This window comes from Trachypithecus francoisi, unplaced genomic scaffold (assembly GCF_009764315.1).
Source record: "Trachypithecus francoisi isolate TF-2019V2 unplaced genomic scaffold, Tfra_2.0 Lachesis_group10, whole genome shotgun sequence".
NCBI lineage: Eukaryota > Metazoa > Chordata > Mammalia > Primates > Cercopithecidae > Trachypithecus > Trachypithecus francoisi.
In genome coordinates this window covers 70,448,419-70,475,468 of record NW_022681455.1, presented here as the reverse complement: position 1 = coordinate 70,475,468, position 27,050 = coordinate 70,448,419, and the positions used below count along the sequence as shown (strand labels likewise).

The 27,050-nt window shown below is 41.5% G+C and overlaps 1 protein-coding gene and 1 non-coding gene across 2 annotated transcripts; one reads left to right on the top strand and one right to left on the bottom strand.

Annotated features, from left to right (window-relative positions):
* The first annotated feature begins 3,325 nt into the window (after positions 1–3,325).
* LOC117088968 lies at positions 3,326–3,432 on the top strand. The gene has a single exon (XR_004439457.1). It is a non-coding gene; the product is annotated as a U6 spliceosomal RNA (small nuclear RNA).
* Positions 3,433–3,499: 67 nt separating this feature from the next.
* On the bottom strand, positions 3,500–26,922 carry DDX43 (DEAD-box helicase 43). Its single transcript, XM_033217667.1, has 17 exons — positions 26,136–26,922; positions 22,928–22,983; positions 20,373–20,502; positions 19,052–19,183; positions 16,240–16,321; positions 14,857–15,013; positions 13,887–14,005; positions 12,751–12,861; positions 12,264–12,405; positions 11,008–11,108; positions 8,405–8,492; positions 7,180–7,307; positions 6,881–6,990; positions 6,269–6,407; positions 5,335–5,422; positions 4,670–4,808; positions 3,500–3,661 (listed from the first exon to the last, which is right to left on the bottom strand). The coding sequence occupies exons 1-16, from the start codon at positions 26,383–26,385 to the stop codon at positions 4,695–4,697; spliced, it is 1,947 nt and encodes a 648-aa protein (XP_033073558.1). The 5' UTR covers positions 26,386–26,922; the 3' UTR covers positions 3,500–3,661; positions 4,670–4,694.
* Positions 26,923–27,050: the final 128 nt, after the last annotated feature.

Below are 27,050 nucleotides of genomic sequence, written 5' to 3'. Positions count from 1 at the left end.
TTCATTTTGCCAAGTGCAGTGGCCTGAACACATATTACTTTTTATTTTATTTTATTTTTTATTTTGCCAGGCGTGGTGGTGGATGCCTATAATCCCAGCTACTTGGGAGGTCTGAGGCAGAAGAATCACTTGAACCTGGGAGGCGGAGGTTGCGGGTGAGCCAAGATCATGCCATTGCACCCCACCCTGGGCAACAAGAGTCAAACTCTGTCTTAAAAAAAAAAAAAAAAAAAAGAAAGAAATATGTGTTCAATGTGAAAAAATCTGATGTTCACATTAAAAGTGTAAAAAAAAAAAGTGAAAATACAGAGAGCATTATTAATCTAACCTTTTGTTACTGGGTAGTGCCACGCAATTCCAGGCTCCTGGTGTCTTGTTTTGTTTGTTTGTTTGTTTGTTTGTTTTTTTTTTGAGGCGGAGTCTCGCTCTGTCGCCCGGACTGGAGTGCAGTGGCCAGATCTCAGCTCACTGCAAGCTCCGCCTCCCGGGTTTACGCCATTCTCCTGCCTCAGCCTCCCGAGTAGCTGGGACTACAGGCGCCCGCCACCTCGCCCGGCTAGTTTTTTTGTATTTTTAGTAGAGACGGGGTTTCACCGTGTTAGCCAGGATGGTCTCGATCTCCTGACCTCGTGATCCGCCCGTCTCGGCCTCCCAAAGTGCTGGGATTACAGGCTTGAGCCACCGCGCCCGGCCTGTTTGTTCGTTTTTGAGATGGAGTCTCACTCTGTCACCCAGACTGGAGTGCAGTGGCCCAATCCTGGCTCACTGCAACCTCCACCTCCCAGGCTCCAGTGATTCTCCTGCCTCAGCCTCCTGATTGACTGGTACTACAGGCCCGTGCCACCACGCCTGGCTAATTTTCATATTTTTAGTAGAGACGGGGTTTCACCATGTTGGGCAGGCTGGTCTCGAATTCCTGACCTCCAGTGTTCTGCCTGCCTCGGCCTCCCAAAGTGCCGGGATTACAGACGTGAGCCACCGTGCCTGACTTGGCACTTGGTGTCTTGAACAAAGACTTGGACGAGACACACACAGATAGTAAAGTAAAGCAGCAAAAGCTTATTAAGCACTCTTGGAAAGGGGAGAGCTGACTGACTTCTGTGAGATGACATCAGCCTGGTTTGTTACATTTCATGGCCTGTTTTTTCCTCACTTGCTTACCCTAACTTTATTTCTTGTAAGCAAATTGCTCATCCTTGCTTAACCTTACTTTTTTTTTTTTTTTTGAGATAGGATCTCACTCTGTCACCTAGACTGGAGTGCAGTGGCGTGATCTCGGCTCACCACAAACTCTGCCTTCCAGGTTCAAGTGATTCTCCTGCTTCAGCCTCCTGAGTAGCTGGGATTACAGGCATGCCCCACCACCCCTGGGTAATTTTTGCATTTTTAGTAGAGATGGAGTTTCACTATGTTGATCAGGCTAATCTTGAACTCCTGACCTCAAATGATCCACCCACTTCGGCCCCCCAAAGTGTTAGGATTACAGATGTGAGCCACCACGCCCGGCTACTCATCTTTACTTTCATTTTTTGTGACCAAATTCCTACTGCAAGTCCTTGTGACTTATTTTTTATCCTGTATGTTTTAACTCACTGCTTATTCCCTTATTTCATATGTTCTGCTTCTGCTTACATGTGTCTCTTACATATTTTGTTTTTGCTATCACTTAAGCTAGCCTACATCAAAGGGTTCCCTTTGTCCCTGACTTCCTCTGCTATTCTCCTGCCTCAATTTTTCTCTGATTTTAGGACTTTTGTCTTTGGTATTCTGGAGTTTTATTATGAGATGTCTGTGTATATCTTTATTAAGCAGTTAGGACCACAGGCATGCGCCACCACGCTTGGCTAGTTTTTGTATTTTTAGAGACAGGGTTTCAGTGTGTTAGCCAGAACAGTCTTGATCTCTTGACGTGATCCTCCCGCCTTGGCCTCCCAAAGTGCTGGGATTACAGGCATGAGCCACCGCACCCAGCAGTGTTCTCATTTTTTTTTTTTTTTTTTTTGAGATGGAGTCTCGCTCTGTCTCCCAGGCTGGAGTGCAGTGGCCAGATCTCAGCTCACTGCAAGCTCCGCCTCCCGGGTTTACGCCATTCTCCTGCCTCAGCCTCCCGAGTAGCCGGGACTACAGGCGCCCGCCACCTCGCCCGGCTAGTTTTTTTGTATTTTTTAGTAGAGACGGGGTTTCACCGTATTAGCCAGGATGGTCTCGATCTCCCGACCTCGTGATCCGCCCGTCTCGGCCTCCCAAAGTGCTGGGATTACAGGCTTGAGCCACCGCGCCCGGCCACATTTTTTAATATCTCTACATCCCTAACTCCCCACTCCCAGACTTACCAAAAACTTATTTGATTGGTCTTACTAAAGAACCTCCTGTTGGTTTTCACTGAACTCTGTTTTCCAATTTATTCATTTCTGCTTTTACCTTCCTTTCCTCTATTAGGCTCTCTATTTAACTTTATCACTAATAACAGGAAGCAATTATTACAGTAATGAAAAATTCACGTGATGAAGGCTTAAACTAATTATACACAAATATATACTCATACATTCTGAAAGTTAATATAAGTTACCCTCATTTATGGTGGAATACATAACATAAAACTGTAAGGGAGCCGGGCGCGGTGGCTCAAGCCTGTAATCCCAGCACTTTGGGAGGCCGAGACGGGCGGATCACAAGGTCAGGAGATCGAGACTACCCTGGCTAATACGGTGAAACCCCGTCTCTACTAAAGAATACAAAAAACTAGCCGGGCGACGAGGCGGGCGCCTGGAGTCCCAGCTACTCGGGAGGCTGAGGCAGGAGAATGGCGTGAACCCGGGAGGCGGAGCTTGCAGTGAGCTGAGATCCGGCCACCGCACTCCAGCCTGGGCGACAGAGCCAGACTCCGTCTCAAAAAAAAAAAAAAAAAAAAAAAAAACTGTAAGGGAAGGATGATGGTAATTTGATCAAAGAAAATTTCAGGGGAAGTGCAATTTGATTTTGCAAGGGTTTTAGCATGAAGCCATAGGCTAAAATGAAAAGATAAACTGTTGTTTCATTTCAAAGTGGGTAAAGGATAATTTAAGAAAAGTATACCCCAATAAAATATTATTTAGCAAACACAAAATTAAAACACTATACAGAAAGACAAATTATCAACTTGTCGTTTTATCACAGAAATGAACATTTATTGTTAACAGTATTTTTTCAGGTTCTGATTCTTTGTTTGAAAACATCTTTTTCACTGCCATGACAAAATCTGAACATTAAATTCTGAAAGACTGGCCTTATGACATATAGCAAAATTACAGGAGACAGTTTAAAAGATTAAAAGAAAAACATTCTAGTGCTCGCTTCGGCAGCACATATACTAAAATTGGAATGATACAGAGAAGATTAGCATGGCCCCTGCGCAAGGATGACACGCAAATTCGTGAAGCGTTCCATATTTAAAAAAAAAAAAAAAAGAAAAGAAAAACATTCTAATGCTACACTCCTTAATAAAAATCCAGGAAACAACTTCCAAGTTTAAATACTTCTGTTTTTATTAAAGAAAGTATAAAACATTGAATTCTACATTTTCAAACACTATTATTTTAAGAATCAGTCAAATCAGTCCAGTCTCTTCATACTGCCAGCATGTCCAATACTTCCGTCTTATGTTTCTAAAAAATCCTGAATTCTGAAAAACAGAAACAAAATGTAAATTGCTATTTATCAGTTTCCTGATAAATAGCAAGCCATAGTACCTGGCATAACTGACTGAGAAACTGGTAAGAGCTTTTAAAAAGCTTAATTGTGATGAAATAAACATACCCAAATTTACCATAACCATTTTTAAGTGTGCAGCTCTGTAGTGTATACTCATTGCTGTGCAGTTAATTTCCAAAACTGGAGACAGTGTCCGACTCCGTTGTCCAGGCTGGAGTGCAGTAGCCCGATCTCACCTCACTGCAAACTCCACTTCCCAGATTCAAGCGATTCTCCTGCCTCAGCCTCTCATATAGCTGGGATTACAGTGGGTGCCACCATGCCTGGCTAATTTTTGTATTTTTAATAGAGATGGAGTTTTTCCATGTTGGCCAGGTTGGTCTTGAACTTCTGACCTCAAGTGATCCACCTGCCTCGTCCTCCCAAAGTGCTGGGATTACAGGTGTGAGCCACTGTGTAGAGCCTCCAAAACTTTCATGCCATGAAAAACTCTGTATCCACCAAACAAGTCCCCCTACCCACTTCCCAAGTCCTCGGTAACCACCATTCTACTTTCTGTCACTGTGAATTTTACTATTCTAAGTACCTCCTACAAGTGGGATAATCTAGTGTGTCCTTGTAATTGGCTTATTTCTCCAAGCCATGAACCATAATGTCCTCAAGGTTCATCTATATAACCGAGTTTTCTTCCTTTCTAGGGCTGAATGATATTCCATTGTGTTTATCTACTCATTCACTGATGGATGCTTGGGTTGTATACCCTTGACTATTATGAATAGTGCTGCTATAAACATGAGTACAAAAAGACCTGGCTTTCATTCTTTTCGATGTATACCCAGAAGGATTAAGTAATAGATATGAGTAACACCTAATTTATTATGTGAATGACTTAGAGATAATGCTCATTGCAATAAATATTATTAACAAAACCTAGTTGAAGTAAGCAGGCATTTTAAAGTCTGTGTTATTGAACTTTTACCTCTACCACACTAGTCCAGAAGACATTAATGAAACTTCTTGGGCCTTCCTTGAGGTCTTTCCATTTTTCTTTCCGTTTCCCTTTTCTGTTGATGTGCCTTAAACCTCTCAGCCATTGACACAAGCTCCTCTGGAATACTCTGAAATTATTCAATGTGTTGTTATTAGGATTCTGAGTTCTTTTCTACAACACTAAAATACATCCAAATCATTTCAGATAATGGCACAGCTGGTTACATGATATCCTTTAAACAGAAATAGGTATCTCGATTAAAACCTACATCCATCTACAGGCTACAAAATTTGCTGCTTCAGCTGCTTCCAAGTGCTTTCAATGTGCCTTTATATGGTAGCATTTTCTACATATTCTTTCTTGCCTCTGAGCCTGAATATGTTCCCCCTGCTGGAACATTTACCCCATCTTCTACAACTCTCCCACTTCCACTCTACTGATTTCTTCCTCGGTGGGGCTTTCATTGCTCATCCCCATTAGGTTAAGTTTCCCAGTTATATGCTCCCATAGTTTCTTATCATTGCCATGCTAAAGCCCTCAAACGTGTTGAAAACTTATTTGAAGTTTCCTGATAAATAGCAAGCCATAGTACCTGGCATAACTGACTGAGAAACTGGTAAGAGGTAGATTTCTAATGAATTGCATAGTCTCACCTGATTTGCTCTTTCCAGAATATTAATCAATTCAGAGGCAACCCTCCAATCATTTCTAGTCAAAGTTGTAATGGAAACACCAGTCCTCCTTTAGTGTGGGGGAAAAAACTCGTGTCATCTCGTTTATAATATGTATTCATTATTCAGTTAATACAGAATAAGACAAATGAAAACCTTTTCACAGAAGCTGGAATGTATTAAGATTTAGGGTCACACAGATTTGGAATCTAAATCTGCTGTGGTTTAAACAGCAAAGGGGGTATATGATGGAAGCTTTCTTTTATTTATTTACTTATTTATTTATTTATTTTATTTATTTATTGAGCCAGAGTCTTGCACTGTCACCCAGGCTGGAGTGCAGTGGCGCCATCTCAGCTTACTGCAACCTCTGCCTCACGGGTTAAAGTGATTCTCCTGCCTCAGCCTCCAGAGTAGCTGGGACTACAGGCACCTGTCACCACGCTCGGGTAAATTTTTTGTATTTTTAGTAGAGACGGGGTTTCACCATGTTAGCCAGGATGGTCTCGATCTCCTGACCTCATGATCCACCTGCCTAGGCCTCCCAAAGTGCTAGGATTACAGGCGTGAGCCACCGTGCCTAGCCCAATGGTAGCTCTCTTTAGAGGAAAAAGGTCTTCTCATATCCATACCAATTTGTCAACAACCTTCAGAGTAACCACTGGGTACAGAGCTCAGTAGTGACACTAGATATAAAACACATAGAACCAGATATAAAAAGCTAATCATGGATGGAATCTGGCTGAGTCTCCAAACAAGCCAAATGAATAGGGATAAATAAAGTACCGAGTAGAATCTGGGAAGTAGCTGAAAAATCATAGGTAATAGAATAAAATGGTTCTCTGGGCAAGAAGTTTGTGAGAGGAGTAATGAGAATCTAGAATTGGCCTTTCGTGGGTGGACTAAGCTTACTTACCCTGCTCTTCCCGTGCGCCCTATTCGGTGTACATATTCTTCAATGTTCCGTGGAAAGTCAAAATTATAGACATGTGTAACGTCATGGACATCAAGTCCTCTAGAGGCTAGATCAGTTGCAATTAGTATTCTCACTTTGCCTAAAAAGTAAAACCAAATGAACACTGAACCATTCTGATATAAATCAACCCAAGATCTAAAAAGTATATTTGCCCTAACTAATTTAATCAATTTTATTTCTTACTGTTTACATTAAAATGCCTACTTTGTGAAAATGGAAAAGTAACTGCCGGCAAGTTACAAGATACCATGGTTCAGCAAATGGGTCCTAAACCCTTCGAAGCGTGACAGAAAGATACATTTTTTAGATAACTTCAGATATATTTTCTGTTGCATACTAATACCTTGATATCCAGGTTTAAAGTCTTTTTTGTTTACTTAATGCTTAGAAGCAGATTAATGTTTAGAGCTCTAATGAGTGTAGTTTTAGGATACAGAAGGTGAGGACAGATCTTAGACATAAAACGGTTTCATGAAAAGATGCTGTCACTCAGCCAAGCACAGGTATTGCACTAATTTTAAAATGTACGAAATATTAATTACTTAAACATACCTGTTTTAAAGTTCTCTAATGCTTTCTCCCGATCTCTCTGTTCTCTATCTCCATGCAGAGACTCTATTGATATATTTCCAAGTATTAGGTCACTTGATAAGTGATCCGCACTGAAGCAAAAGATAAACTCAGCATTCTTAGGTGCTTATTCTAATACCACCAGTTTTACTTCTATTAGCAAAAATCTAAAGTAACATAACAGACGTATCACCCCCATTTGAAATCAGTATACAAACAGAAATGATCCTAAACTAATCAATTTAATTAATTGTAATGGACACACAAGAAAAAATACCTACACAGCTTTTCGAGAAACGAAGACAATGACTTTGTCTGTGGATGACATATTCTGTAGAAAAGTATGCATGTGACTCCATTTCTCTTCCTCGGTGGTTACAATTATATTTTGCTTCACTGAACTTACAGCCTAAAGGATTCAAAGAACATAGTTCATCAAGTTCATCATAATTGAGGGGGAGACCGCATACATCAGCTCAAAATGCATCTTCTCTCTCATTGGTTAATGTTTTTAATAAACTACTAAGCAAAATGGCAGACATCCTAAAAAAATTACGTTTCTACTCAAGATTTGTATCTTAGATTTCACCTAACCTCAAAATACTATTGGTACCACTCCTTCAACCAACTATTTGTCTCTAATCATTTTATTTCATTTGTTTATTTCTGAGACACAGTCTCACTCTGTTGCCCAGGCTGAAGTGCAGTGGCGTGATGTCTGTAATCATTTTATAAAACAAATGTTACTGGATCACCATTTGTAAATCCCTAATGAAATAAGGGGTGTAAGCAATGACCCATTATTACTAATGATTAAGTGAAAGGCCAATTTCATTTATTAATGATTAAGCAAAAAGCCAGAGAGAGAACTTTATATATTATAATGGAGGGTTCCCACTGACAACACATGAGCCCAATATTCAGTCTTAACTTCATCAAGGGAACAGACTTATATTTATGTATATATGTAGACTTATGTTTAGACCCTGATTCTAACAGGGTTAAAATGAGGTATCAGAAAAATATAAACCCTGACTTTGCTGGGCACGGTGGTTCATGCCTGTAATCCCAGCACTTTGGGAGGCCAAGGGGGGCGATCACCTGAGGTCAGGAGTTTGAGACCAGCCTGGCCAACATAGCAAAACCCTGTCTCTACTAAAATACAAAACTTAGCCGGAAGTCGTAGCCATACTTGTAATCCCAGCTACTCAGGAGGTTGAGGCATAAGAATCACTTGAACCCATTGCACTCCAGCCTGGGCAACAGAGTGAGATTCTGTCTTAAAAAAAAAAAAAATATATATATATATATGCCTCAACTAGAGGTTGATGGTATTAGCTAATTATTGAAATTTCAAATGAGATAATGGCATTGTAGGTCTATTAAAATTATATGCATCTGTGATTTGCCCTAAAATTGGGAAGTGGGCAGACTAGGCACACCAAAATTAGCTACCTTCAGAATTTTCATAAGAAATGTTAAACAATAGTAACAAAAAAAGCTTACAACTAGATCCAATGTACCAACATAGACAATCATTGGTTCTTTCAAATAAGATTGTGCGAGGCGATGAACTGAATGAGGCCACGTAGCACTGGGAATACAAGTTACAAACATTACAATTTTGTTGTAAAAACATTACTATGTTTCCTTAAGCATGATATGAACCAAGTAACTCATGAAAGACAAATTTAGTACTTCTCACTTTTTCAATAAATAAGGCAAATTTAACAGTTAATTCACTGATTACTCAACTACTGTAAAGCTATTAGATGAAACAAACATGTTTAATAAATAGGTTTTTGGCCGGGCCCAGTGGCTCACGCCTGTAATCCCAGCACTTTGAGAGGCCAAGGCAGGTGGATCACCTGAGGTCAGGAGTTCAAGACTAGCCTGGCCAACATGATGAAACCCAGTCTCTACTGAAAATACAAAAATTAGCTGGGTGTGACAGTGGGCGCTTATAATCCCAGCTACTCTGGAGGCTGAGGCAGGAAAATGGCTTGAGCCCAGGAGGCAGAGGTTGCAGTGAGCCGAGATCATGCCATTGCTCTCCAGCCACCGTGACAAAAGCAAAACTCCGTCTCAAAAATAAATAAATAATAAGTTTTTATGAACCAAAGGATACCTATACACCTTCAACTAAATAATAATCTATGAAAAGGTAAGGCCGTGTGTGGTGGTTCACGCCTGTAATTTCAGCACTTTGTGAGGCTGAGGAGAGGCGTATCACTTGAGGTCAGGAGTTCGAGACCAGCCTGGTCAATATGGGAAACTCTGTGCCTACTAAAAATACAAAAATAAGTCAGGCATGGTGGTGTGTGCCTATAATCCCAGCTACTCGGGAGGCTGAGGCAGGAGAATCGCTTGAATCTGGGAGGCAGAGGTTGCAGTGAGTAGAGATCACGCCACTACACTCCAGCCGGGGTGACAGAGCAAAACTCTGTCTCAAAAAAGAAAAAAAAAGGTACTAAAAGGGATTAGTATTAGGTTAATTTTATCTCTTGGCCTTTACAAATGACAAAAAAAAAAAAAATCCAATTTTTCATAGTGTTAGCAGGCAACACCAAATACTTAACCCAAATAAAAACAATCATTTTTTTTTTTGAGATAAAGTCTCACTCTGTCGCCCAGGCTGGAGTGCAGTGGTGCGATCTCGGCTCTTTGCAAGCTCCGCCTCCCAGGTTCATGCTTGGGTGTGGTGGCACGCACCTGTAGTTCCAGTTACTCAGAAGGCTGAGGTGGGAGAATCACTTGAGCTGAGAAGGTTGAGACTGCAGTGAGCCAAGATGGTGCCACTGTACTCCATCCTGGGTGACAGAGTGAGACCCTCTCTCAAAAAACAAAACAAAACAAAACAAACTTTCAAAATATACTGATCAAAGAATATCTACATTTAAATGTTTCTTCAACTATATATAAAATAATGAAAGTGACCACTTTTTATACCTTCACAGTAATTCAGTAAAATCTAAGTTCTCTTTTCTTGGGCTAGGCATCGTGGCTCAGGCTTGCAATCCCAGCACTTTGGGAGGCCGAGATAGGTGGATCACCTGAGGTCAGGAGTTTGAGACCAGCCTGGCCCAACATGGCAAAACCCCATCGGTAAAAATACAATAATTAGCTGGGCATGGTGATGTGTGCCTGTAGTCCCAGCTACTCAGGAGGCTGAGACAGGAGAATCGCTTGAACCCAGGAGGCAGAGGTTGCAGTGAGCCAAGATCATGCTGCTCACTCCAGCCTGGTGTCAGCGAGACTTTGTCTCAAAATAAATAAATAAATTCACTTTTCTTGAAACAGGAAGGTTATTTGTAATAAAACTATGTGAGAGGATTTCGTATTTTTTTAATTTTATGTTATTTATACTAATAAAGACAAAGGATATAAGCCCAGGATATGTCATTCTTTTTTTTTGTTTGAGACAGATTTTCATTCTTGTCGCCCAGACTGGAGTGCAGTGGCATGATCTCGGCTTACTGCAACCTCTACCTCCCAGGTTTAAACGATCCTCCTGCCTCAGTCTTGCAAGTAGCTGGGACTACAGGTGTGCACCACTATGCCTGGCTAATTTTTGTATTTTTAGTAGAGACGAGGTTTCACCATGTTGGCCAGGCTGGCCTCAAACTCCTGACCTCAGGTGATCCACCCACCTCGGCCTCCCAAAGTGCTGGGATTATAGGCATGAGCCTGTGTGCCCAGCCAATTTTGTTATTTATACTAATAAAGAAAAGGATATAGGCCTAGGAGATATCATTCTTTAGAGATCACTCTATATTCAAATAATCATTGCTTCCTGTTTTATTGTGAGCAATAAGTATTCAGTAATCAAAGGTTTATCTGCTTAGACAAGTGAACCCTTTATTCAAAAGTGAGACCTTACTATGATAAGTAAACGTTTATGTTGAAATCCCTATCTGTAACTTAGGAAACCCAATAGTCATGAATAAGTACTTATTGTTACAGTGTTCTACTTCCAATGTTATGAGATCTTTCATCTAAAGATTTCAACACTTCCAAGTAATGCTCAAATATTGTGGGAAAATCCAAACAGAATGAGATTCTATTCCACTGATTTCTATTTTGCACACAGTAATTAGGCATATACCTACCTGGTCATAACCATCTGCCTATCTGGACGCACATCTAACAAAATCTTCATTATCTGGGGTTCAAATCCCATGTCCAACATCTTGTCTGCTTCATCTAAAACCTGCATTGACAAAAAAGAATGTGGCTAGATGAGATATGGGAGGCAGGTAATGACACATATTCTTTCTTTATTAATAGAACACTAAGAAAGGCTTTTCTCATTTCCCCTATTACTTAAGCCATGATTTTAATTTCTCCAGAGGTCAGAATACTAAGCAATTTGTCGTTGTATGTTGTCTACATTGATTTTTGTTGGCTTTCCAATAGCTTCCAAATCTCCTTAAACAAAATTTTAAGTGTCTAAAATATCCAAGTAGATTTTAATTATTGTGTACCTATCTCTATTTTCCGAAATTTAAAGTAAACATGCATGATAATTTCAAATAGAAGTCTTAATTCTTTCAACATGCTAAAGAGAATGGGAACTATTCCTAGAGCCATTATAAAATCAACAGCCATAGCCGGGCGCGGTGGCTCATGCCTGTCATCCCAGCACTCTGGGAGGCCCAGGCAGGCGGATAACCTGAGGTTAGGAGTTTAAGACCAGCTTGGCCAACATGGTGAAACCTCGTCTCTACTAAAAAGAAAAAGTTAGCCAGGTGTGGTGGCAGGCGCCTGTAGTCCCAGCTACTTGGAAGGCTGAGGCAGGAGAATCACTTGAACCTGGGAGGCGAAGGTTGCAGTGAGCCAAGATCACGCCACAGCACTCCAGCCTGGAAAACTAGAGCAAAATTTTGTCCTAAAATAAAAAAATAAAAAATAAAATAAAATTGACAGCCATTCTAAAAGAAACTTATACCCAAGCACTTGGGAGTTGATTAAAACTATTAAAAGTTCAAGTGGAGGGAGGAGAAAATAATAGTTCAGTCATTTTTTATATTTTGAGATGGAGTTTCACTCTTGTTGCCCAGGCTGGAGTGCAATGGCATGATCTCGGCTCACTGCAACCTCTGCCTCCCAGGTTCAAGTGATTCTCCTGTCTCAGCCTCCAGAGTAGCTGGGATTACAGGTGCATGCCACCACACCTGGCTAATTTTTGTATCTTTAGTAGAGACGGGGTTTCATCATATTGGTCAGGCTGGTCTCGAACTCCTGACCTTGGGTGATCTACCTGCCTCAGCTTCCCAAAGTGCTGGGATTACAGGTGTGACCCACCGCGCCCAGCCAGTTCAGTTATTTTTGAACCCAGCATCCCAAACCCCTATTCCATGATTACCAAGTAGGTTATATTCTTCAGATTGACAAAGTTATTCATTTGTAGATCATTCAATCTTCCGGGAGTTGCAATTATGATATCTACACCTTTTCTAAGCTCTTCTATTTGTTCATCTCTATTTCCACCACCATATACACAAACACTTAAAAAGAAAAAATCTAAAGGTTAATGTTTAGGCACAGAATATCTCATCACAACTTAAAATTCAATAAAAGGGATAAAAATCAATTATCAGGTACCTTTAGGAGCATCTGCCCCTTTCTGAGAATTATGTACACCCATCAATCCATAATGTTGTATCCTAAAGAGCAATATTTGTACCATCACCTGACTCAGGCTCTGACTGATTAGAGTAGTGCTAAATGCCTGACCCATGTTGAGCCATTTGGATTCTCTGAATGTGTGAAAAATAATGGGGAAGATGTATAAAGCTACAAATGATTAAAATATGATACCAGTGAAGGAATGGGAAAAAAAAATCACCTACCTCCGAAGCCCTTTATATGAATATTTGCAACATTCTCCTTCTACTTGAAGTGCTAATTCCCGAGTGGGAGTTAGAACTAACATGCCGGGTCTATTCCTTTGACCTTTAAGGCTTTGGAGAGAAAACAGATTAATATTAAATTATTTGTCTCACATGCATGGTACATTCATTCAGTGCCATCAAGATTTGTAGCAACAAGCCAGGCGTGGTGGCTCACGCCTGTAATCCCAGCACTTTGGGAGGCCAAGGCGGTCAGATTACCTGAGGTCACAAGTTTGAGACCAGCCTACCCAACATGGTGAAACCTCATCTCAACTAAAAATACAAAAAATTAGCCAGATATGGTGGCAGAAGCCTGTAATCCCAGCTACTCAGGAGGCTGAGGCAGAAGAATCACTCGAATCCAGGAGGTGGAGGTTGCAGTGAGCCAAGATTGTACCACTGCACTCCAGCCTGGGCAATAAGAGTAAAACTCTGTCCCAAAAAAAAAAAATTTGTAGCAACGAGTATCAGTTAGACATAGTCAGACTATGCCTTTTTGTGAGAAGGTATATGATTAAAAGTAGTCTCTATATATTACAGACTTTGCTAATTATGATCTACGTACCTAAAAAACGACTAATATTATATATAATATGCCAAATTCCCGATAAGAAAATGTATTATTATTTTCTCAGATTTAAGATTGCTTTACTGAGAGATCAGTGTTAGTTTCTATATACTTTTTCTTATTACAAAAGCAATACATATTTACCATAAAGTGGGGAAATTAAAAAAAGCCATACACCCTAAAACCCAACTTCCCAATACCAGCCTTTTATTTAAGACGGTCTTTTCATTAACATTTAAAATGTCAAATATTTTATCATGGAATAGATAAGTGTGTTGGACATAGTTTAAACAGTTTCCACTGTTTCACTACTGAGGCTTTTGGTAAATATTACCTATTGCCTCCTAAAAATGTTTTGCCAATTTATACTTTCACCAGCACAATCTAAGTGTCTAATTCTTTACATTTTCTCTGAAGCTAGGCATTACCTTTGGATCAAGCAATAGGTAAAGAAACTTTAATTACATTTTTGATATCTAAATCTATCAAACCTCTATAAGAAGAAACCAGCTATAGGAATTCTTACGTGGGTTGAAGGTCCAGATGAATAAATCCAGGCATTAAATAACACAATGTCTTTCCTGTTCCAGTCTGGGCTACTCCTATAAGATCTATTCCTTGCAACACAATGGGCCATGCCTGTGACTGAAACGGAATGATAAACATTAACACAAAAAGTACATCTTTTGCTGGGCGTGAGGGCTTATGCCTGTAATCCTAGCACTTTGGGAGGCTGACGCGGGCGGATCTCCTGAGGTCGGGGAGTTCGAGACCAGCCTGATCAACAAGGAGAAATCCCGTCTCTACTAAAAACACAAAAATTAGCTGGGCGTGGTGGCACATGTCTGTAATCCCAGCTACTAGGGAGGCTGAGGCAGGAGAATTGCTTGAACACAGGAGACAGAGGTTGTGGTGAGCCAAGACTGCACCATTGCATTCCAGCCTGGGCAACAAGAGCAAAACTCTGTCTCAAAAACAAAAAAAAACAGTACATATTTTTTGCCAACTCTTCCTTCTTTCCCAGCTCCAAACTTCTTTCAATAAAGATTTTTTTGGGCCGGGCGCAGTGGCTCAAGCCTGTAATCCCAGCACTTTGGGAGGCCGAGACGGGCGGATCACGAGGTCAGGAGATCGAGACCATCCTGGCTAACACGGTGAAACCCCGTCTCTACTAAAAAAATATATACAAAAAATTAGCCGGGCGAGATGGCGGGCGCCTGTAGTCCCAGCTACTCGGGAGGCTGAGGCGAGAGAATGGCGTAAACCCGGGAGGCGGAGCTTGCAGTGAGCTGAGATCCGGCCACTGCACTCCAGACTGGGCGACAGAGCGAGACTCTGTCTCAAAAAAAAAAAAAAAAAATGATTTTTTGAACTCTAGGGAGAAGGTGCTGGGGGAACGCAAAGAGACAGTTGCTCCCTCGTGTCTTCTAACAATCAGATATCACTGGTTTCAAAGAGAAACGTTGAGTGAAATATTGTAATTAATGAAAGCATACCTGAATAGGTGTTGGCTTTTGAAAACCTGCCTTTTTAATGTTTTCCATAACCTCAGGATAACATTGAAAGGCATCATCAAATGTGCAGGTAGGATTGGGGATAGTTCGTTTCTCCCCATCCTTCAAGTCATCCCACGTTATATTAAAATTTTCTTTCCTTCAAAGAATAAAAAACATCAGTGGTTTTCCTCACTTCACTCCCCAAGCAAGACATTCTCCAAAATCAGTTCTGGTCTTATCTAGAAATTCAACTGCAATTGATTAAAATGAAACTGTCAGGGAAGTTATAATGAAATGCATAAAGAAATAGAAGAAAGAGTTCATCTGTCTCTTATCTGAGAATAGTTGCAATGGGAAGGTTAAAAACATTATACATTAGTAGGTCAATGAATATTTCATGGATCAAAGATGAGGAGCCTGAAAATCATGCTTCATAAATTAAAACCAGATTTGGCAAACGCTGAGGGCCTACGATGTTCCACACATATTTCATTAATGCATCCTTAACAATCCTACGTGTTAGAAAGTATTCTCAATTTGATAAGTGATCATACAGTAAGTTACCCTGCTCCTGACCTTAACCATTCTGCTATTCCATGAATCTCTCAGTTTTATCAGACTTTAATAGTAAGAAGGCCGGGCGCGGTGGCTCAAGCCTGTAATCCCAGCACTTGGGAGGCCGAGGTGGGCGGATCACGAGGTCAGGAGATCGAGACCCTCCTGGCTAACACGGTGAAACCCGTCTCTACTAAAAATACAAAAACTAGCCGGGCGCGGTGGCGGGCGCCTGTAGTCCCAGCTACTCGGAGGCTGAGGCGGGAGAATGGCGAGAACCGGGAGGCGGAGCTTGTAGTGAGCTGAGATCCGGCCACTGCACTCCAGCCTGGGCGACAGAGCGAGACTCCGTCTCAAAAAAAAAAAAAAAAAAAAAAAAAAAGAATAAAAATAGTAAGAAAAACCACTACAATTAAAACCTTCTAATTCAGGTAACAAGGACTGAAGAGTTTAAGAAATTAACAAGATTAGATCTTTTTTTTTTTCAATTCAACTACTGGAGCAATAATTCTCTAAAACTGCTGTCCAATATAGTAGGGACTAGCCACACATGGTTATTTCAGTTTAATATAAACATTCATTTGCTCAATTACACCAGCCATACTTTAAGTGCCAGTCAACTCCATTAGACACAAATATAGACCATTTTCCATCACTGCAGGAAGTTTTACTAGAAAACAATGTTCTAAAATATCATATAAGTTGACACATTTTCATTTGAATATTGAAGGCGTAGTCTTCAAATATCATTTCACATTTGCCCAAAGTGTTAATACCAATAACGTAACTATACAAATACTTACACAACTAGGTAATAAACCTACCCACCTCCAACTATCTGCTTGTACTTTTGACATGGCACTTGTGGCAGTGGACTCTTTATAAAAGTTTTTCTTAATTGGTGGTAAATCTGGGACAAAGATGAAAATCCACACTTTGATAAATTTTACAGCATCATTAATACTTAGTCAAAGCTACAGAAATCATACTACAATATATTTTTTTTACAATGCATACCATTTGATAGTTCTACACTTTGCCAACGAGGCTTGCTCCCATCGAAAAGATCTCCCTTTCTGGAGGTTAGGCACAGTAGCTTACACCTGTAATCCCAGCCCTTGGGAGGCTGGCATGGGAGGATCACTTGAGCCTGGGCAAAATAATGACACCCTGTCTCTACGGAAAATTTTTAAAGATTAGCCTGGCAGCCAAGCACAGTGGCTAACACCTGTAATCTCGGCACTTCGGGAGGTTGAGGCAGGCGGATCACCTGAGGTCAGGAGTTTGAGACTAGCCTGACCAACATGGTGAAACCCGTCTCCACTAAAAAAAAAAAAAAAAAAAACACACACACACACAAATTCTCCTGGCACAGTAGCGCACGCCTATAATCCCAGCTACTCAGGGAGGCGGAGGGTGCAGTGAGCCGAGACTGCGTCATTGCACTCCAGCCAGGGCAACAAGAGTGAAACTCCATCTCAAAAAAAAAAAAAAAAAAAAGAAAAGGAACCGGGCACGGTGGCTCACGCCTGTAATCCTAGCACTTTGGGAGGCTGAAGCAGGTGGATTACCTGAAGTCAGGAGTTTGAGACCAGCCTGACTAACATAGTGAAACCCCATCTCTACTAAAAATACAAAAAATCAGCCAAGCATGGTGGCGGACGCCTGTAATCCTGGCTATTCAGGAGCCTGAGGCAGGAGAATCACTTGAACCCGGGAGGCAGAGGTTGCAGTGTGCCGAGATTGCACACTGAACTCCAGCCTAGGCAACAACAGTGAAACTCCATCTAAAAAAAAAAAAAATTAGCCTGGTATGGTGGTATGTGCCTGTAGTCCCAACTACTTGAGTGGCTGAGGTGGGAGGATCACTTGAGCCTGAGAGATGGAGGTTGCAAGGAACTGTGATTTTGCCACTGCACTCTAGCCTACGCAACAGAGTGAAACCCTAAAAAAAAATTTAATAAAAATTAAAATGAAGCATGCTTTGTAAGGCATCAAACACCACAATGGATAAATATACTCTCACAATAATAGTTTGGTTATCTTTTATTTGAAGGTCCATCCAATTACTTTTTTAGGAATTACATTTATATCCTTGGTCTATTCTCTTAAGCTACATTTCTTTTCTTTTCTTTTTCTTTTTGAGATGGAGTCTCACTCTGTCACTCAGGCTGGAGGGCAATGACTCAATCTCGGCTCACTGCAACCTCCACCTCTGGGGGTCAAGCGATTCTCCTGCCTTAGCCTCCCAAGTAGCTGGGATTACAGGCATGCGCCACCATGCCCAGCTAATTTTTGTATTTTTAGTGGAGATGGGGTTTCACCATGCTGCCCAAGCTGGTCTTGAACTCCTGACCTCAGGTGATCCACCAGCCTCAGCCTCCCAAAGTTCTGGGATTACAGGCATGAGCTGCCGCGCCCAGCCTAGCTACATTTCTTAAAAGCCTATTATACCTCTTCCAAACTTAAATCCTTTCCCTGGTCCCTGATCCTAAATCTTCTCAACACATACTGTTTACGCAGCACAGGAAACTTAACATGCAGAGGTCCTGACCAACACAGTAGCAATAACTGTCAATATTTTGGTAACATATTCGTGCTTTTACATTTTAAATAAAAGATGTCCTATTGCTGCCTCCTCCCGAGAGCCAAGGCTAGTGCTTGAATAATGAAGCATTATCCCCTACATATAATGTTCCACATGAGAAATCTCATTTAAATTCAAACAAAAGGGCTGGGCGGGGTGGCTCACGCCTGTAATCCCAGCACTATGGGAGGCCAAGGCAGGTGGATCACTTGAGGCCAGGGGTTTGAGACCAGCTTGGCCAACATGATGAAAACCCGTATCTACTAAAAATATAAAAATCAGCTGGGCGTGCTGGCACACACCTGTAATGCCAGGTACTCAGGAGGCTGAGGCATGGCAATCACTTGAGCCTGGGAGATGGAGGTTGTGGTGATCTGAGATCACGCCACTACACTTCAGCCTGGGTGACAGAGCAAGACTCTGTCTCAAAAAATAAAATAAAATAAAATTCAAACAAGGCTGGGCACAATGGATGCCTGACATCTGTTATCCCAGCACTTTGGGAGGGTGAGGAGAGGATCACTTGAAGCCAGGAGTTTGAGACTAACCTGGGCAGGATAGTGAGACCTCATCTTTAAATTGAAAAATAAAAATCTAAAACAAAATTTAAACAAACAAACAAACAAAACTCTGCCAAGAACTGTAATGCTTCTTATCATTTAATGGCTTTCCTTTTTTTTTTTTTTGCTCTTGTCAACCAGGATACTCCAAGATCTATTTTTACTCAATCACAGCAACAATGTTAACTTACGGTTTGCATCTTTACTCCCTTCCTATTTTCCCATTGGGACTGATTTTTTTCCCATTTTATTATTAGCCTTTTGCGGTGAGTTACTGCTGACAGACTATAAATAGGTTTAATATTTCCCTTATAGCATAAATGACAGCTGACAACATAGAAACTATCATAACCTAGGGACTAATTGCAGCATTTTAGATTTTACTATTTTCATATACATTTCCCTACTAAAAATAAAGCACAGACATTGTACAGAGGATAAAAACTGCAGTTAACAGAAACAATATATGTAAATGTTAGGAAGCAGCACTGACCTGCCCACTTTGTTTTTTGCCATTTCAAACCTTCCTCTTTAATTTGATCCCAATCTATCAATGGCCGATCTCCTGCAACAACATTGTTATCTGTGCTTCGATCTTTTCCAACAGAAGGTTGGAATGCAGTATCTGTTAAAAATATTTTTATCGATTAGTTTTTTTCTGTTTTGTTTTTAATAACCAGACAATACTTAAAATATAAAATTTGGGGTTTCTGTACTACATTAACATGATAATCTTGTCATTTGTTATCGTTCAACAACTTATAAAAATTTAATTTTATTGGAGAAGGTAAGTAAAATAGCACAAGTCTAATGTTTGCTAAAATATTGTCATATCCAGTACTCAGTCATTACAATAATACTCCTGGGAAGCAGATATTATCCCAGATGAATGGATGAAGAGCCAGCCAGGCTTTGTAGCTCACTTCTGTAGTACCAGCACTTTGTGAGGCTGGCAGGCAGAATCGCTTGAACTCAGGCCTCAAGACCAGCCTAGACAACGTGGTGAAACCCCCATCTCTACTTTACAAAAAATTTAATTAGCTGGGTGTGGTGGCACACACCTGTGGTCCCAGCTACTTGAGAGGCTGAGGTGGGAGAATCACTCCCGCCCAGGAGGTCAAGGTTATAATGAGCCATGATCACACCACTGCACTCCATCTTGGATAACACAGTGAGAACCTGTCTCAAAACAATTTTAAAAATAAAATAAAAGAAAAAGAAATAAATAAAAGATACAAAAATAGAATCTTAGACCTTGTCTTTTTCCCCAAGAAACACTAAAAGGCAGTGGTGCCTTCTAAACCCAAGTGTCTCTATTCTACTTTCACAATGCATCGAGGTATGATTCAGTAATTGTTTTCTCTATTCTAAACAGATCTGAGATTTTTAAAATAACCAAATATTTAAGCCGTTTTCAATGTCAGCCATGAATCTGAAGACAGGACTAGGGTTAGGATCCTGGGACCAATCCTTACTCTACCCACTAACACGAAAGTGTGTGTATTAAAGGATTATTTCCCTGCTTGCGAGAACTAGATTAATACAAAGACAAAAAATAAATAAATAAAAATAAAGGGTTATTTCATTTTCACTTACCTGTGGCTAAAAGTAAAATTGCTAGGCATGAACATAGAGATTTGGTATTTTAATTTGAGGAAAAATATTCTGGGCTTTCGTTCACAGTAAAAAATCATTAAGACTACATTTATGGCAGCCTAATGCTTTGAATCAGAAAAGGAAATCAGGTATAATGGCTTATAACACTGAATGAAATTAAACATTTTAAAGGGCTTCAGTGGGAGAAAATTACTTACCAACTCCACATTCTGAATTGTAATTTTCTTCTAGCTTTTTAACAAAGTTATCTATCACTGCTTTTGCTTTCGTTTGCATTGCCTTGCTGCCAAAAATTTTGACTAATGATTCTGGTTGTTCTTGTATTATCTGGGTACAAGGGGAAAAAGAGTGAGACTTAAAAGTGAGACTTAAAAGTTCCCTTAAAAAAAAAAAAAAGTTCCCTAAGCCCCTAACCCCTTCCAACAATCACTCAACTTCAAAAACCATTATAGTATAAAGTAAACATAGTGTTACTAGCAATCAGTGTCTAAATTTCTAGTTAGAGAGAAGCACTATTTATATTTACTCTGGGATTTACCTCCTGGTCAGATGGAGAGGGGCAGGACAACCTGAACATTTAAAACTGGATAGCTAGGGAATAAACTCAGCAAATAGTGTAGAGAAATAATTAAGGCATCAACCTGACAGGTAATATTATTTTGATTCTGAGGTCTCCAACCTATAAAATGGTATTTATTTTGCTAATTTTACAGAATTGTAGGGCTGAAATGACATAATCTATGTGCTATATAGAGAGTTTACTGAACTGCCAGGTTACTTAGGTAAATTTTTAACTTGATGGGATTCTATACTTAACTCATGTATACTGTTAAGGGCTTACGTTTACAAGACTGATACATTTTATGAATAGAAACTACAAGTAACACCTATAAACATCCATAATTTCAAATACTCTAATGGATTCAATATTTATCTAAAATACACTATACACCTAATTTTGTCTTCGGTTGGTAATTCAAACAATGTTTATCATCTACAGTATTTACAGGCACTACAACTCTGTATGAGTGCTGAAACGAGGCCATTATGGGATGCTATGGAAAGGGACAGCTACACAGAACGGGGGCCTTAGACTGAGGAAAAAGCTATGGTAGCAGGGTGTGTCAGGAAGTGGTGCAGTACTCAAGGAATTAGGGGAAGGGACAATGGAAAGAGTGAACAGGCCAGATCAAGTCAACAATTTTAAGGAGTCTAGACTTACAGGCCTGACATATTATGAAAGGCTTTTACACAGCAAAGGGACACAAATAATTTGTGTCTTAAAATGATTGTTCTAGCCAAACGCGGTGGCTAACACCTGTAATCTCAGCACTTTGTGAGGCTGAGGAGGGTGGATTATTTGAGGTCAGGAGTTCGAGACCAGCCTGGCCAACACCTGTCTCTACTGAAAGTACAAAAATTAGCCAGGTGAGTTGGCGGGCACCTGTAATCCCAGCTACTCTGGAAGCTGAGGCAGGAGAATCTTTTGAACCCAGGAGGCAGTGGTTGCAGCTAAGATCGCACTGGAGCTAAGATTGCACCAGTGCACTTCAGCCTGGGCGACGGAGCAAGACTTTATCCCAAAAAAAATAAAAAAATAAAATTATTGTTCTGACCACAGTGGAGAATGATTAGAGGATACAAATGGAAGCAGGATATACAGTTGGGGGGAAGGCAAATGATGACATTCCCCTTGAGAAGTGTAAGAAATAGTCAAGACCTAGCGGTGAATGAGAATAAGGAAATACCAATATGGATAGTCAGATTACAGACTTGTAAACTCAGTGAATGTTGCTACCATTCACTAAGATTGAGACTATAAGAGCTAGCCAAAGTTTGAGGAAAGAGGTTTTCTCTGGAAGACATTTTGGACATGATGAATATTCCAGTGATCTCATTCTTATGCAGATTATCTCTAAAGATTTTTACCTCTGGCTGGGCCTGGTGGCTCATGCCTGTAATCCCAGCACTCTGGGAGGCAAAAGTGGGTGGATCACCTGAGGTCACGCGCTAGACACTAGCCTGGCCAACATGGTGAAACCCCGTCTCTACTAAAAATACAAAAATTAGCCAGGTGTGGTGGTGCATGCCTGTAATTCCAGCTACTCAGGAGTTTGAGGCAGGAGAATTGCTTGAACCCAGGAGGCAGAGGTTGCAGTGAGCCAAGATTGTGCCACTGCACTCCAGCCTGGGCGACAGAGTGAGACTCTGTCTCAAAAAAAAAAAAAAAAAAAAAAAGATTTTTACCTCCAAGAGTCCCAAAACCTACACCTGGAACAGCTTAAAATTCAGGTGGCTTCTTGAGAATCAGAGTATGAAGAGCTTTGGCAATTTATCTAATCTACCACAGTATGTTAATAATTCAGCAGAAATTAAGAGTTAAGGCCTCGTGCGGTGGCTCATGCCCGTAATCCCAACACTTTGGGAGGCCAGGGCAGGTGGATCACTTGAGGCCAGGAGTTGACAGCAGCCTGGCCAACATGGTAAAACCCCATCTCTACTAAAAATAAAAAATTAAATTAAAAAATTAGCTTGGCTTGGTGGTGAGAGCCTGTAATCCCAGCTACTCGGGAGGCTGAAGCAGGAGAATTGCTTGAACCCGGGAGGCAGAGGTTGTAGTGACTTGATATCACGTCACTGCACTCCAGCTTGGGAGACAAAATGAAGCTGTCTTAAAAAGAAAAGTAGAGTTAGGTGCTCCCTTAGAAATGCATGATGCTCTCTTAAGGGCCGAAGAACACAGATGGCTTACTTGGATTGTGGTGTTTGTTGTACTTTGTATATTCTTTATTTTTGACCCACCACGACCTGTTTTTAAAAATAAAGGAATATATTATTATAAGTTGAAATTAGTAAGTTGAAAATTTACCCATTTTCCTCAACAAACATTCTCTAGTTCTTCCCCCCAAATGCTCCTAGGGTTCAACAATCATTTTTTGTTTGGAAAGAGGGAAGTAAGAGGTTCTATTCCAAATTTTGGTGGGTTTTAGAAGACTCTTATCCCAGAGAGGTGGAGACTATGGATTCTGTATCAGTTTGCACAAAACCTAATTGGGTCCAAACTAGTGGAGAGGATGTAGCAATTGGAACTCTTTCATACAACTCAACAATTTTTCAAAAATTGGCAAACAGTTGAATAGACATTTCTCCAATGACATACAAATGGCCAACAGGCGTGAGATGTTCAACATCACTAATCAGGTCCACGCAAATCAAAACCACAAAATGGTTGTCACCTCACATCTGGTAGGATGACCATTACCAAAAACAGAAAACAAGTGTTGGTAAGAATGTGGAGAAACTGGAACCCCTGTGTACTGTTGGTGGGATTGTAAAATGGTGCTGCCACTATGAAAAACAGTATAGATTTCCTAAAAAATTAAAAATAGAATTAACATATGATCCAGCAGTCTCACTTGGGGTATACATCCAAAATAATTTAAAGCAGAGTCTCAAAGATATACTGCACTCCCATTTTCATAATAACACTACTCAAGTCAAAAGGTGGAAGCCACCCATTTATCATAGACTGATTAATAGATAAAGTAAAGTATATACTTAATAATGGAATACCATTCAGCCTTAGTAAGGAAGAAAATCCTGTCTCATGCTACAAAATGGACAAGGCTGGAGGATATTATTCTTAGAGAAATGAGCCAATTACAAAGACAATTAGTGCATGATTCTACTTTTTTTTTTTTTTTTTTTTTTTTTTTTTTTTTTTGAGGCGGAGTCTCGCTCTGTCGCCCGGACTGGAGTGCAGTGGCCGCATCTCAGCTCACTGCAATCTCCGCCTCCCGGGTTTACGCCATTCTCCTGCCTCAGCCTCCCGAGTAGCTGGGACTACAGGCGCCCGCCACCTCGCCCGGCTAGTTTTTGTATTTTTAGTAGAGACGGGGTTTCACCATGTTAGCCAGGATGGTCTCGATCTCCTGACCTCGTGATCCGCCTGTCTCGGCCTCCCAAAGTGCTGGGATTACAGGCTTGAGCCACCGCGCCCGGCCTTGCATGATTCTACTTATATGGATTATCTAAAGTAATCTAACTCAGAAACAATGTAAATGGTGGTTCCTGGGATGGAGCACGAAAAAAATGGGGAGCTGTTCAAGTATACAGTTTTAGTCATGCAAGTTCCAGAGATCTGGGATACAAGATTGTGCTTATTGTTAGTATTGTGATATACATTTAAAAGAGGGTATTTCATTTTTTACAATAAAAAAGTTGGATCCAGATCCAACATCAAGTAAGTGCTCTGTGGCACAGTGCCCTTTCATCTGCTAAGTGCTAACTTCAGTGACTTTTATTGTAAATCTAGTGGCTTTCTTTCATTCTTCAGATCTTGAGCCCAAGCCTTCTGAAAGGTCAATGAATCTCTGGGTAGTACAGCAATTAGTCTTATAATGTACTATTTTATAGCAGCCTCCATCTGTTCATTTTTCTCAGGTTTTAAAAATGGTAAAATATACCTCATAGGTAAAATGTGGCAATTTATACTCGGACTTAATGGCAATCAATGGGGCAATCATTCTAATCATTTTTAAATGCTTTTCAAAAAAAATTCAGAAATGGACAGGGCACGGTGGCTTACGTCTGTAATCCCAGCATTTTGAGAGGCTGAGGTGGGTGGATCCACAGTTCGAGATCATCCTGGGTAATGTGAAAACTCATCTTTACTAAAAACACAAAAATTAGCCAGGCGTGGTGGCGCACATCTGTAATTTCAGCTACTAGGGAGGCTGAGGTGCGAGAATCGCTTGAGCCCGGGAGGTAGAGGTTGTAGTGAGCCGAGATCACACCATACTGCACTCCAGCCAGGGTCACAGAGCTGTCTCAAAAAAAACCCAAAAAATCAAAAGTAAAAAAAAAAAAATTAAAAATGCAGAATTGAATGCTAACACTCAAGATGTAAGAAAAAGTTTTTTCTAAGTTTTTAAAAATTAAGGAAATTAAAAGCAAGGTACAACTGCTCTAGGCAGCCCTGCAAATGATCTTACAGCTTTTCTTTGATTCCTGGCTCTAAATGGTACTCATAGAAAGACTGATTAAGTTTTGTTTTTCGGCCGGGCGCGGTGGCTCAAGCCTGTAATCCCAGCACTTTGGGAGGCCGAGACGGGCGGATCACGAGGTCAGGAGATCCAGACCATCCTGGCTAACATGGTGAAACCCCGTCTCTACTAAAAATACAAAAAAATTAGCCGGGCGAGGTGGCTGGCGCCTGTAGTCCCAGCTACTTGGGAGACTGAGGCAGGAGAACGGCGTGAACCCGGGAGGCGGAGCTTGCAGTGAGCTGAGATCCGGCCACTGCACTCCAGCCCGGGCGACAGAGCGAGACTCCGTCTCAAAAAAAAAAAAAAAGTTTTGTTTTTCATTCTGGGGTTACTGTCTGTTAAAAGGCCTGTTCTAAGCATCCCTCTTCAGCCCTAAGATTTTGTAAGTCTTCTAGGAGTTGCTCTCCCAAATACATTGTCTGTATAAACACCAAAAGGTGGATTACTTTTTTTTTTTTAAATTGAGGCGGAGTCTTGCTCTGTCACCCAGGCTGGAGTGCAGTGGCGCGATCTCAGCTCACTGCCAACCTCAGTCGCCGGGTTCAAGCGATTCTCGTGCCTCAGCCTCCCGAGTATCTGGGATTAGAGGCGCGTGCCACCACGCCCAGCTTTTATTTATTTTTAAGTAAAGACGGGGATTTCGCCATGTTGCCCAGGCTGGTCTCGAACTCCTGACCTCGGGTGATCTGCCCGCCTCGGCCTCCCAAAGTGCTGGGATTACAGGCGTGAGCCACCGCGCCCGGTCAGATTAAATTATACTCTAGTCCCAGGTTTTACAAATAGCTCTGGGAGAGACCTGAACCTCATCAGGTGGCAGCTGATTGGAGGTGCGGCAGTGGGGAGGGAATGCCTTCGCCCAGGCTCCGCCCCTCGCCCCACCTATCCTGCCCTGCCAGCCACACCCATTCTCACCGATCACCGCGCCGACAAAGTGGTTCTTCAAAGCAAAACAAAGCGGCGGTTCCTCGTGACCAGCGGCCACGGCCTCCGGGGGCCTACAGGGGCCTCTCCAGCGGCCACCTCTGCTGACAGTATATCCCTCAGGACCTCTTCGATTCAACTCCTCCACCGGCCACCTCTCTGGTGCTTGGGACACTGTCGAGCTTCGCCGACTAGCAACGACCCATGTAGAGGCCTTGGGAGTTCCTCCGTGGTGGGACATTCTTCCAAGGGGTGCGTCCGACGTCGTTGCCGTCCGAGTCTGCACCACTTGACCCGGCCGTCGTAAGACTAGCGTGCCAGGGAAGCCACGCAGCCGCTACTTAAGGAGCCCTCGCGAGGCTAGCCCTCCCGCCCACTCCCCTATCCCGCCCACTTTGCCCCGCTTTCACACAGCCATTGGCCAGCGAGCGTTGTGGGCGGGACTTTCCCTTTTTTAGCCAATCGGCTTTCTGAACCGTGGGAGCGTGCCTTGAAGCAGTCGATGTGCCGGACAGTGTATTCCTTTCCAGGCGTGAGACTTTTTCCAAACGCCCACTTTGCTCCCGCCCCTACCGGACACACACCTCGGGTTCTTAGCATCTCAGTGCCTTGGAAACCTTTTTTTTTTTTCTTTTCAAATAGACGAGGTGTCGCCGTGTTGCCCAGGCTGCTCTTGAACTCCTGGCTTCTGGTTTCAAGTGAACTTCCAGCCTCGGCCTTAAAAAGTGCTGGGATTACAGTCAGCCACTGCACCGGAAATGTTTTCAACCGTGACGCATAAAGGTAACTCACTGTTACAAGATGACCCAATCCACACGTAAAAAACTTGAAACAACAGATTGACAAAACAGCATTTATCCTCACTAGGTAAACAGCGTTTTGATATATTTAAGCTTATTTTAGTTT